Source organism: Chionomys nivalis, chromosome 1, assembly GCF_950005125.1.
Source record: "Chionomys nivalis chromosome 1, mChiNiv1.1, whole genome shotgun sequence".
In the NCBI taxonomy this organism is placed as follows: Eukaryota; Metazoa; Chordata; class Mammalia; order Rodentia; family Cricetidae; genus Chionomys; species Chionomys nivalis.
In genome coordinates this window covers 80,951,522-80,965,216 of record NC_080086.1, presented here as the reverse complement: position 1 = coordinate 80,965,216, position 13,695 = coordinate 80,951,522, and the positions used below count along the sequence as shown (strand labels likewise).

At 39.0% G+C, this 13,695-nt stretch overlaps 1 gene segment (V, D, J or C); it reads right to left on the bottom strand.

The window, feature by feature from the left end:
- Nucleotides 1–4,103: 4,103 nt before the first annotated feature.
- Nucleotides 4,104–4,837, bottom strand: LOC130875872 (immunoglobulin kappa variable 4-1-like). The segment is given in 2 exon segments: nt 4,104–4,570; nt 4,783–4,837. Coding segments are annotated over 2 exon segments (516 nt in total).
- Nucleotides 4,838–13,695: the final 8,858 nt, after the last annotated feature.

Genomic DNA, 13,695 nt, shown 5'->3' with positions numbered 1-13,695 from the left:
ATTTCGATGATTTTGTTGAGGATTCTTTTTTTTTATATTGAAAAAAAATTTTTCGCCTCCTCCCCGCCTCCCATTTCCCTCCCCCTCTTCCCACCCCTCTCCCCCTCCCCCCCACTCCTCTTCTCCTCCCTTTCCAGTCCCAGGAGCAGTCAGGGTTCCCTGCCCTGTGTAAAGTCCAAGGTCCTCCCCCCTCCATCCAGATCTAGGAAGTTGAACATCCAAACTGTCTAGGCTCCCACAAAGCCAGAACCTGAAGTAGGATCAACACCCCGTGCCATTGTCCTTGGCCTCTTGTCAGCTCTCATTGTCCGCCATGTTCAGAGAGTCCGGTTTTATCCCATGCTTTTTCAGTCACAGTCCAGCTGGCCTTGGTGAGCTCCCAATAGATCAGCCCCACTGTCTCAGTGGGTGGGTGCACCCCTCGTGGTCCTGACTTCGTTGTGTCCTTCAATGGAAGAATGGATGAAGAAATTGTGGAATATATACACATTAGAGTACTACTCTGCAGTAAAAAACAATGACTTCTCGAATTTTGCATGCAAATGGATGGAAATAGAAAATACTATCCTGAGTGAGAACCTTCATCTAGCGATGGATGGAGATAGAGACAGAGACCCACACTGGAGCACCAGACTGAGCTCCCAAGGTCCTAATGAGGAGCAGAAGGAGGGAGAACTTGTTGAGGTTTCTTAATGTAATAGATTGTTGATTTATCTTCCTCTGCCTTAACCCTCAACTACATTTGAATTTCTGGTTCATAGTGTTGGACATGCTGATATCTCATTTCCTGATAATAATTATTCATCTAGTTCTCTGTTGAAATTAGGATTTTTCTGCGCTCTCCTGATTGAGATGATCTTTATATTTCTATGTAAATAGTATTATGGCTGGATTCTCTAAAGTGTTATTTTCATGGTCATCAAATGCCGTATTTTGTGATTTTCTTGTAATGTCTTTATTTCTCCCTCAATTTAAAATACAATTTGGCTGAACTTAGCTCAATTATTCCTGTATATTTCTGAAATATGTTGTTCCATGCTTTTCCAGTCTTTAAGGTTTTGAATGAGAGTTCAGGTGTCATTCACATGTGTTTGTCTTTGAAGTTGACTTAGGACCTTTCCATTAGATGTTTTGATGCTTGTTCTTTATTTTGTATTTTTTCTTTTTACAGAATAAGCACAATCTATGACATGGAGAGATAACTCTCCAATGATCTCTATCTGGGTAACTGAATGCCTTTTTTTTATTTACCATTTTTTCTAAATATGATTATTTTTCAGTTCTTGCTTTATTCAGTATTATCTCTATATCTTTAGTTTTTTCAGCTCTTCTATATCTTATGCTTCTTAGTATTCTTTATATATGCTAGAATACTTTGGCATTATAATCATTATATAGTTTTTAACCAATGGTGTTTCAAAGCTATGTTTTTTCAATTTCAGTCTTCATACAGGATATACTTTCCTCCATTTTAAGAGTTTTATGGTGATTTCTTTGTTCTGTGTGAAAGGAAAAGTATAGGCTCAGGACACAAAAGATAAATTCTCAGCACAAAGCCCATGTTTCTTTTTCCCTAGATGAGCAGAGGGCAAGGAATAAGAGAAAAGGCAGAATATAGAGGAAGAGTGAGAATGGGATTGTAACCCTGGAAAGGGGTAGGAATATTTTTCATGGATTAAAAAGGACTGTCTCTAAATAAAGAGACAAATATAGTACATAGGATAATGGTAGTTTATGAAGACAGAAACCCAGAGTTAAGATGAGATGCTTAATTTTAGTGGGTATGTTAATTAGGTGAGCCAATGAGGACTTTGATTGCTGGATTTTGGTGCTTTAAGAGTTGAACCTTGATAGCCTCTGAATGAGGGATTTTCCGTATAAGCAAATAGACCTTGTGTCTTGCTTCAAGAATGCAATCTAATAGTTTTAGCAGAGGTAGAGGCAAATAGGGAGAAAGGGCAAGGCCTACCACAGCCACATGCTTGAGCTTATAAGTGTGCCTTCACTGTGTATTGTATTTGATACATTGAAATTTTACTAACACTTTAATTGTGATTTTCCCTTGTTCACTTATTCTGCCATGTTGCTAATTATTTTATCCATCTTGTTTGTGTTTTCCTATATTTTACTAGCCTTTCTCAGTATTTCCTTGGCTGAACAAATATTTTGTTTGTATCTGTTGTAGTAATTAACTACTTTATGAATATGTTTTTGAAATCATCACTCAGTATTTTACCCATTTCAGATCTTTGAGTTGAATCCTTGAGTGAATTAAGATCCTTTGGAGTATAATTTTGGTTTCACTTTTCATGATCTTATGTTTGTGTATTATAATTTATATTTGTGGGTTTAAGTACCCTTTTTCATTGATTTGAGGCTTTTCTAAATGTAGCAAACTATATTCTATGTCCCACTGACCAGAATCAGTCTGCTTTAAGATATTTGGAAATTTCCATTAATTTTATGCAGTCTGTACAAACTTGATCCATGCCATATCTTCAAAATAGGACAAGTTTCTTAATCAGGATGTGGACATAGTTAGAATATTTTATTCATAGGATAACAATATATACCCATTAAAATTAAGCCTTATTAGTTGATATGAAATATAAAGACTTGAAGGAAACATTTACTGATACAATATTATATCAACATTAGAGTGCAGGAAGGTGTCTTTTTCTCCAGAAATGGGAGTCAGATACAGAGTCTTGAGAAGAAGATGTGATCGCAAAAACAAAGGCAACAAATTCCTCAGTTTCCTTCCTTTACATACTTAGAATCCACATATTTAGAATCTGCAAAGGCCATGTGTGTATGTGTTTCTGTATGAGTTTGAGTGTGTTCCTGCGTGAATATGTGTTTATGTATGTGTATATATGTATATGTATGTGTATATATGTGTATCTATGTGTATAAGTGTACATACGTGTAAATGTGTGTGTGGGTGTGTGGGCTTGAGTGTGTGAGCATGGGTGTTTGGGTGTAGAGGTACATATAACAGGAAAGACAGAGAGATAAAATTAGAAGATACTCTGGAAGAAAAGATTGCAGAAAAGGGAAGGAGAAATGCAGAACGTTAAGTACATATGTTCAAAATATATGACATACTGGAAAAACCTTGCTTTTAAGAAAATTATGGGGGCTGGAGAGATGGCTCAGAGGTTAAGAGCATTGCCTGCTCTTCCAAAGGTCCTGAGTTCAATTCCCAGCAACCACATGGTGGCTCACAACCATCTGTAACGGGATCTGGTGCCCTCTTCTGGCTATCAGGCATACACACAGACAGAATATTGTATACATAATAAATAAATATTTAAAAAAAAAAAAGAAAATTATGTACAGTGAATTTAAATCAATAAAAGATTTTAAGGTGCAGCAAGGTGACTCACATGTCAAAGACACTTGACAGCAAGCCTGATATCAAACCTCAATTTGAGTCCCAGAAATCATATGATCCTTTTTTAAAAAAATATTTATTTATTTATTATGTATACAATATTCTGTCTGTGTGTATGCCTGAAGGCCAGAAAAGGGTACCAGACCCCATTACAGATGGTTGTGAGCCACCATGTGGTTGCTGGGAATTGAACTCAGGACCTTTTTAAGAGCAGGCAATGCTCTTAACCTCTGAGCCATCTCTCCAGCCCCCAGAAACTATATGATAAGGATAAGATCAAGTCCAGGTTGTCCTCTAACCTCCATATCTATACCATGTCAACTGTACACCTAGAAATATGCACACACATGCATACAGACATGCAAATGTACGCTCTCATGGTCATAGAGAAAGGTACTTAACTGACTAGAATACTATAAAAAGTTAAAGAAAAAACAGACGAAACGGATGCCAGTAAGAAAGTATGAAGCTCTCTAGAATCTATTAAAGCAGGGAACACTTTTCCCTAGAGCTTCCAAAATGAAATACAGCATGTAGTCATCATCACTTCAGCCCATAGAGTCTACTGATTCACACCAGAAGTCCAGAATTATAAAAACCTAAACACCTCATAAATTCAAGAAACAGAGTTTGTGGTAATTTAGTTCTCCTTTGCTGTTTTGCATAAAACTTTCATACTGAAAAAACAAAAGAGACATTGAACCCATTACAGTTTTCTGGACTGTGCAAACTTTTTCATCAGAGTTTCAGGTACACTGACTCTAAGGCAGAAAAGGAACTGTAAAGGACCAGGACTGTGAATGATGAAGGCAGATGGTGAGAATCTCAGAGAGGTTTTTGTTGGAGGCTGAAGCACTGTGGGAGGATGGCTATATGCCTGCTGGCAGTAATAATCTGCCAGGTCTTCAGCCTGGACACTGTTGATGGTGAGAGCAAAATCTGTCCCAGATCCACTGCCTATGAAGCGTTCAGGGACCCCAGTGTACCGAGTGGATGCATAGTAGATTAGTAGTTTAGGAGACTGCCCTTGTTTTTGCTGGTACCAGTTCAAATAGTTCTTGCTGTTACTGCTGTAAAGACTCTGACTGGCCCTGCAGCTGATAGTGATCTTCTCTCCTACTGACACAGCCAAGGAAGATGGAGACTGGGTCATTGTGATGTCTGCACAGGCACCTGCAACCAGGAAAACAAATGGTCATAAGCAATGAAAAACACACATAATTTAATACAGACAAACTTTGTCATTTTATAGCCTCATAATGTCATATTGTCAGAGTGTATATCTTTTAAAGTAGTGTAAGAAATAGTGTCCTAGCACACACTGTAATTTTTTTTTATATAAAGAAGTGACTCCAAAAAGATTATAATGCATTTAAATTTCTCACCAGACACCCAGAGCAGCAGAGACATGAGGATTTGGGTCTGTGACTCCATATTGTTCCCCCTGCCTGTCTGATGTAGCTCAGTTTTCACCAAAAAAGGCCTGCTTTATACATACTGAGCAGCTGCTCTGGGCTGGAGTTTCCCATGCAAAACAGTAATCAAATACATAAAAAAATGTCTGGACAGTGTGTGCGAGTGACTGGTGTCAATCAGCAGACAAAAGTACAGTCATGGGTAGTGTGAGCAATCCCTGAAAGATATTAACATACTGCTTTTACAGACAGAAATCAATGAGGTGTTCTAATATCAACTTTAGGCTAAAATACCTTACATATTTAAGTCAGTTTGCTTTTGCAGCAATGTGTGGAAATTTATCTCATATTAACAGTACTAAATATATAATAAAATATATTAAAAATCTCACCATAGTAAAAGAAAGCTAGAGTAAGAAAATATAAAGTAGAAAAAAAGGAAGAGTGAAGAGAGGAAAATAGGAAAGGTAGAGAAAGTGTGTATTGAGGTTAAATTTGTTTATTATCTCTCATCTTCAAATTTACTCTTATACTGAAGAAAATGAACAATTAGCTCCAGTTTCTTGGCTACACACGGAACAGAGATTCAAAGAGCAGCCCAAAATTCACTCTATCGAAATTCTGGGGAACATTAATTTAAAATTGAGATGAGAGCTTTAATCTCAAAGCAAACCCAGCATAAACTAGTAAGTATCCTTCACACAATTTCAGGGAACTATAAGAGGACACTGAATTAGGCAAAAGGGGAGTAGAACAAGTAACCATGGCTGTAGATCAACACTGCCAAAAAAGGTAATTCCAGAAACGCATATTCTGGATTAATCTTTAAATTATCAGTACTGAAACTGGGTAAAAATGGTTCTATTGACATAGTAAACAAGTAAAAAGTTCTCTAACAAGAGGTAAAACAATGCTAAGTCAACTATTGATTTTACAGAAACCAATAGACCACAACATCAGAGATGGTTGCCATCCTAAGAAAATAATTTTTGAGTATGAATGAAAATCTATAGCAATAACAGAAATCAATGCCATGACTGGATTTAGACATTTGAACTCTGAAAGTGCATATAAGAAATAAATTATAAACCCAATATTTTGTGTAAAGTGTAAGAAACATAAAAATGAATAAGTAAACTATCATGGAAATTAGTGGAGATTCATGTCCGCAATCCCAGAACTGGAGAGACATAAAGATCAAAACTATGGAGGCAGGCCCGGGCGGCGGAGGCACCAGCAGGCAGGCAAGTCCGGGCAGCGGAAGCACCGGCGCGCAGGCAGGCCCGGGTGGCGGAGGCACCAGCAGGCAGGCCCAGGTGGCGGAGGCACCGGCAGGCAGGCCTAGGTGGCGGAAGCACCTGCACACAGACAGTTCCGGGCGGCGGAGGCACCGGCAGGCAGGCCCTGGTGGTGGAGGCACCAGCAGGCACGCCTAGGCGGTGGAAGCACCGGCGCGCAGGCAGGCCCGGGCGGCGGAGGCACTGGCAGGCAGGCAAGTCCGGGCGGCGGAGGCACCGGCAGGCAGGCAGGCCTGGGCGGCGGAGGCACTGGATGCAGGATAGTGCGGGCAAGAAACAGTGAAGCCTGCACTGAGAGCAGATTGCCCCGCTACAATTAAATCAAACCCAATAGATAGCATCGGTAAGAGGAGATGGGCAGACGCCAAGGCAAGAATTCACCCAACAATCTGAAAAACAACATGAAAACACCAGAACCCAATGATCTTACAACACAAGGACTTGAACACCCTAACACAGGAGAAGAGGAAAAAACTGACTTTTTGAAAGCAATAGAGTCCCTTAAACAACATGTAAAAAAACGCCCTCATAGAAATGGATGAGAAGTATAACAAAAAGTTTGAAGAAATGAGTTAATACGTAAATGATACCCTGGGAAGCCAAGAAAATACGATCAAACAGGTAATGGAAACAGTCCAAGAATTGAAAACTGAAATGGAAGCAAGGAAGAAAACACAAACTGAGGACCAACTGGATATGGCAAATATAGGTCAACGAGCAAAGACTACAGAAACAAGCAGAATCAATAGAATACAAGAGATAGAAGAAAGAATCTCAGATTCTGAAGACACCATAGAGAAAATAAATGGACTGATCAAAGAAAACACCAAAACCAACAAATTCTCATCACAAAACATTCAGGAAATATGGGACACAATAAAAAGACCAAACCTAAGAATAATAGGGATAGAAGAAGGAGAAGAGGCACAGCTCAAAGGTCCAGAAAACATTTTTAACAAAATTATGGAAGAAAACTTCCCCAACATAAAGAAAGATATTCCTTTGAATATTCAAGAAGCATACAGAACACCAAACAGACTGGATCAAAAAAAAACGTCCCCTCGCCATATAATAATCAAAACACAAAATATACAGATTAAAGAAAGAATATTAAGAGCTGCAAAGGAAAAAGGCCAAGTAACTTATAAAGGTAAACCTATCAGACTTACACCTGACTTCTCTATGGAAACCATGAAAGCCAGAAGGTCCTGGATAGAGGTACTACAGAAACTAAGAGACCATGGATGCAAACCCAAACTACTATACCCAGCCAAGCTATCGTTCACTATCAATGGAGAAAACAAGACATTCCAGGATAAGAACAAATTTAAACAATACGTTGCCACAAATCCAGCCCTACAGAAAGTAATAGAAGGAAAATCACAACCCAAGGAATCCAACATTGCCAACACTGCCTACAATAACCCAGGCATCTAGCGACCCTTCAACAGCAGAACTCAAAGAAGGGAGACACACAAACTCTTCTACCAAAAGCAGTAAGAATAACCGGAGTTAACAACCACTGGTCATTAATATCACTTAATATTAATGGTCTCAATTCACCAATAAAAAGGCACAGGCTAAGAGATTGGATACGAAAACAGGATCCAACAGTCTGCTGTTTGCAAGAAACTCATCTCAACCACAAAGACAGGCATCTACTCAGAGTAAAGGGTTGGGAAAAGGTTTTTCAAGCAAATGGTCCTAAGAAAAAAGCAGGTGTGGCCATACTAATTTCTAACAAAACTGACTTCAAACTAAAATCAATCAGAAGAGATCGAGAGGGACACTTTATACTCATAACAGGAACAATTCAGCAGGATGAAGTCTCAATCCTGAATATCTATGCCCCTAATATAAAAGCACCCACTTATGTAAAAGAAATATTGCTAAAACTCAAGGCAGACATCAAATCACACACACTAGTAGTAGGAGACCTCAACACACCTCTCTCACCAATGGACAGGTCAATCAGACAGAAAACTAATAGAGAATTAAGAGAATTGTTGGAGGTAATGAATCAAATGGACTTAACAGACATCTATAGAACACTCCACCCAAATAGGAAAGAATACACCTTCTTCTCTGCAGGTCATGGAACCTTCTCGAAAATTGACCACATACTTGGAAACAAAGGAAACCTCCACAGATACAAAAAAATATCAGTGTTCACCTGTGTCTTATCAGATCACCACGGATTAAAGTTAGAAGCCACTAACAATGCTACCCCCAGAAAGCTGACAAACTCATGGAAACTGAACAGTCAACTACTGAACCACACCTGGGTCAAGGAAGAAATTAAGAAAGAAATTAAAGTCTTCCTTGAATTTAATGAAAACAAAGAGGCAACATACTCAAACCTATGGGACACGATGAAAGCAGTGCTAAGAGGAAAGTTCATAGCACTTAGTGCCCACTTAAAGAAAACGGAGAAAGCATACATTGGGGACTTAACAGCACACCTGAAAGCTCTAGAAAAAAAAGAAGCAGATGCGCCAAGGAGGAGTAGAAGACTGGAAATAATCAAACTGAGGGCAGAAATCAACAAAATAGAAACACAGAAAACAGTCCAAAGAATCAATGAAACAAAAAGTTGGTTCTTGGAGAAAATCAACAAGATTGACAAACCCCTATCCAAACTAATTAAACGACAGAGAGAGAACACGCAAATAAATAAGATCAGAAATGAAAAGGGGGACATAACCACAGACACAGAGGAAATTCAGAGAATCATTAGATCTTACTACAAAAGCCTGTATGCCACAAAACTGGAAAATGCAAAAGAGATGGACACGTTTTTAGATAAGTACCATATACCAAACCTAAACCAAGACCAGGTGAACGATCTAAATAGACCTGTTAGTCGCGAAGAATTAGAAACAGTTATCAAAAATCTCCCTTCCAAAAAAGCCCAGGACCAGATGGTTTCAATGCAGAATTCTACCAGAACTTCCAAGAAGAGCTAATACCTATACTTCTTAATGTATTTCACAATATAGAAACAGAAGAGTCATTGCCAAATTCCTTTTATGAAGCTACAATTACCCTGATACCAAAACCACACAAAGACCCAACCAAGAAAGAGAATTACAGGCCTATCTCACTCATGAACATCGACGCAAAAATTCTCAATAAAATACTGGCAAACCGAATCCAAGAACACATTAGAAAAGTTATCCATTATGATCAAGTAGGCTTCATTCCAGAGATGCAGGGCTGGTTCAACATACGCAAATCTATCAATGTAATCAACCATATAAATAAACTGAAAGAAAAAAACCATATGATCATTTCATTAGATGCTGAAAAAGCATTCGACAAAATTCAACACCCCTTTATGATAAAGGTCTTGGAGAGATTAGGGATACAAGGGTCATACCTAAATATAATAAAAGCTATTTACAGCAAGCCGACAGCTAACATTAAATTAAATGGAGAAAAACTCAAAGCCATCCCACTAAAATCAGGAACACGACAAGGATGTCCACTCTCTCCATACCTCTTCAATATAGTGCTTGAAGTTCTAGCAATAGCAATAAGACAACATAAGGGGATCAAAGGGATCCATATTGGAAAGGAAGAAGTTAAGCTTTCATTATTTGCAGATGATATGATAGTACACATAAGCGACCCCAAAAACTCTACCAAAGAACTTCTACAGCTGATAAACACCTTTGGGAATGTGGCAGGTTACAAAATCAACTCCAAAAAATCAGTTGCCTTCCTATACACTAAGGATAAGGAAGCAGAGAGGGAAATCAAAGAAGCATCACCTTTCACGATAGCCACAAATAGCATAAAATACCTTGGGGTAACTCTGACCAAGGAAGTGAAAGATCTATTTGGCAAGAACTTTAAGTCTTTGAAGAAAGAAATTGAAGGGGACACCAGAAAATGGAAGGACCTCCCTTGCTCTTGGATTGGGAGGATCAACATAGTAAAAATGGCAATTCTACCAAAAGCAATCTATAGATTCAACGCAATCCCCATCAAAATCCCATCAAAATTCTTCACAGATCTGGAGAAGACAATAATCAACTTTATATGGAAAAACAAAAAACCCAGGATAGCCAAAACAATCTTATACAATAAAGGATCGTCTGGAGGCATTACCATCCCTGACTTCAAACTCTATTACAGAGCTACAGTACTGAAAACGGCTTGGTTACTGGCATAAAAACAGAGAAGTCGACCAATGGAATAGAATAGAAGACCCTGACTTTAGCCCACAAACCTATGAACACCTGATTTTCGATAAAGGAGCTAAAAGTATACAATGGAAAAAAGAGAGCATCTTCAACAAATTGTGCTGGCAAAACTGGAAGTCAATCTGTAGAAGAATGAAAATAGATCCATATCTATCACCATGCACAAAACTCAAGGCCAAATGGATTAAAGACCTCAATATCAGTCCAAACACACTGAACCTGATAGAAGAGAAAGTGGGAAGTACTCTACAACACATGGGCACAGGAGAACACTTCCTACGTATAACCCCAGCAGCACAAACACTAAGGACATCATTGAATAAATGGGACCTCCTGAGACTGAGAAGCTTCTGTAAAGCAAAGGACACTGTCACTAAGACAGAAAGGCAACCCACTGACTGGGAGAAGATCTTCACCAACCCTGCAACTGACAAAGGTCTGATATCCAAAATATACAAAGAACTCAAGAAATTAGACCGTAAAAGGTTAATCAATCCAATTATAAAATGGGGCAAGGAGCTGAACAGAGACTTTTCAACAGAAGAAGTTCAAATGGCCAAAAGACACTTAAGATCGTGTTCAACTTCCTTAGCAATCAGGGAAATGCAAATCAAGACAACATTAAGATACCATCTTACACCGGTCAGAATGGCTAAAATCAAAAACACCAATGATAGCCTCTGCTGGAGAGGTTGTGGAGAAAGGGGCACTCTCATCCATTGCTGGTGGGAATGCAAACTTGTGCAACCACTTTGGAAAGCAGTGTGGCGGTTTCTCAGGAAAGTCGGGTTCAACCTACCTCTCGACCCAGCAATACCACTATTGGGAATATACCCAAGAGATGCCCAAACATACAACAAAAGTATATGCTCAACTATGTTCATAGCAGCATTGTTTGTAATAGCCAGAACCTGGAAACAACCTAGATGTCCTTCAATGGAAGAATGGATGAAGAAAGTATGGAATATATACATATTAGAGTACTACTCAGCAGTAAAAAACAATGACTTCTTGAATTTTGCATACAAATGGACGGAAATAGAAAACACTATCCTGAGTGAGGTAAGCCAGACCCAAAAAGAGGAACATGGGATGTACTCACTGATAATTGGTTTCTAGCCATAAATAAAGGACATTGAGACTATAATTCGTGATTCTAGAGAAGCTAAATAAGAAGGTGAACCCAAAGAAAAACATATAAGCATCCCCCTGAATATTAACCTTCATCGGGCGATGAAAGAAGACAGAGACAGAGACCAACATTGGAGCACTGGACTGAAGTCTCACAATCCAAAGGAGGAGCAGAAGGAGAGTGAGCACGAGCAAGGAACTCAGGACTGCGAGGGGTGCACCCACACACTGAGGCAATGGGGATGTTCTATCGGGAACTCACCAAGGCCAGCTGGCCGGGGTCTGAAAAAGCATGGGACAAAACCGGTCTCGCTGAACATAATGGACAATGAGGACTACTGAAAACTGAAGAACAATGGCAATAGGTTCTTGATCCTATTGCACATAATGGCTTTGTGGGAGCCCAGGTAGTTTGGATGCTCACCTTAATAGACCTGGATGGAGGTGGGTGGTCCTTGGACCTCCCACAGGGCAGAGAAACCTGCTTGCTCTTTGGGCTGAGGAGGAAGGAAGACTTGATTGGGGGAGGGGGAGGGAATGGGAGGTGGTGGCAGGGAAGAGGCAGAAATCTTTAATAATTAAATAAATTAATTAATAAAAAAAAGATCAAAACTATGAATTTGAGGACAGCCTAGGGTACAAATTCTAGGTCAGTGTAATCTATGCATGGAGATAATCTCTCAAAAATGTGCTTCATGCCGGGCGGTGGTGGTGCACGCCTTTAATCCCAGCACTCGGGAGGCAGAGGCAGGTGGATCTCTGGGAGTTCGAGGCCAGCCTGGTCTACAAGAGCTAGTTCCAGGACAGGCTTGAAAGCTACAGAGAAACCCTGTCTCAAAAAACAAAAACAAACAAACAAAAAAATCCAGCATTATCCAATATCTTCAAAATAAGTAGATATTATTGAAAGTAAAGGAAGTTCCAAAGTATCCGTAATCTGTGTTCTTCTGAAATTGGTTAGTAACTGTTACAAGATGTTTTCTGTCTACTGTTTTCCTCTCAGTTGTGTCTTGAGATAGAAACCAAAGTGAAAACATCACTTCATTCAAATAATGATTTAATAGAAAATCATGAAAATGACTATCAATGATGGCAAGGCAGAACAGAAAGAACAAGAAGTGTATGCGGCTGGAGTGACTACAAACTGCTATACTCAAGGTGAACTTCCGTGTGGAGGTCCACTAAATATATTCCTGAATATGTGTATATCAAATAAAATACATATACTTCCACAACCATGTCTGTGGCTACACTTTTCACAATAGTAAGAATTTAAATCAACTTAGTGTCTACCAATATATAAATGGATAATAAAAAGGCACATATGTACAAAGAAATTTACTCACCTCTCATAAAAATAGAAATCACATACATGTATATATTTTACCTGTGGCATGTATATATATATATATATATATATATATATATATGAATATATTTTTTTCAGAAAGACTCATTACATATAAGACTACAATACTTACTTTTCTTTCTTTAGATTTGAAATTCAGCCAACTTCTGGTCCAGGCTGATTAATAGTTGTCTTGAAATCATTTACATCCATGATGTTTTCCTTCCTGCATATTCCATTAGTAAATGAGGCAGTTATTGGACAGGATGGATTATGTGTCTAACCCTGACACATGAGTTACTGCGTCAGGACCTTTGAAAAGTCAAGGCAATCTTGGGAAGCTTAGTGAGACCAAATTTTAAAAAGGGAAAAGGTTTTTTAACCAACAACCATAGTTGTCTTAATGAGATGTTTTTGAGTATCCAAACAAGAATGTAGCCTTGATAACACCTTGACTGTAACCTGTGAGAACCTGAGGAGATGAACCAGACACCACCTGCTCAGATTATAGGTATTGAGCTCATAAGTCACGCCATTATTGCTCAGAGTCTTAGCTGGGGTCATACATGTGGATTCTAGGAAATTTTTGTAGCAGCACATTTCTCCCTAACCCCATAATGACTCCCTCCATCCAGATATCTCTTTCCTTATATAGTGATATTCAAATACTATTTCATCTACTACGAAATTGATTCAGGATATTATTTCTTATATTTTATTGAGCTCCCTTAATGAGAATATATACTTCCCAGCTCCCATATCCACCCTTCCTTCATCCCAACCATCCCATTCCACCAAGCTCCCCCCATCCTCCCCTTCTCACTTTTCTCTCCCCATTTCTCCTTACCCCCATCCTACCCCACCCCCAAGTTCCCAGTTTTTGCCCGGCAATCTTGTC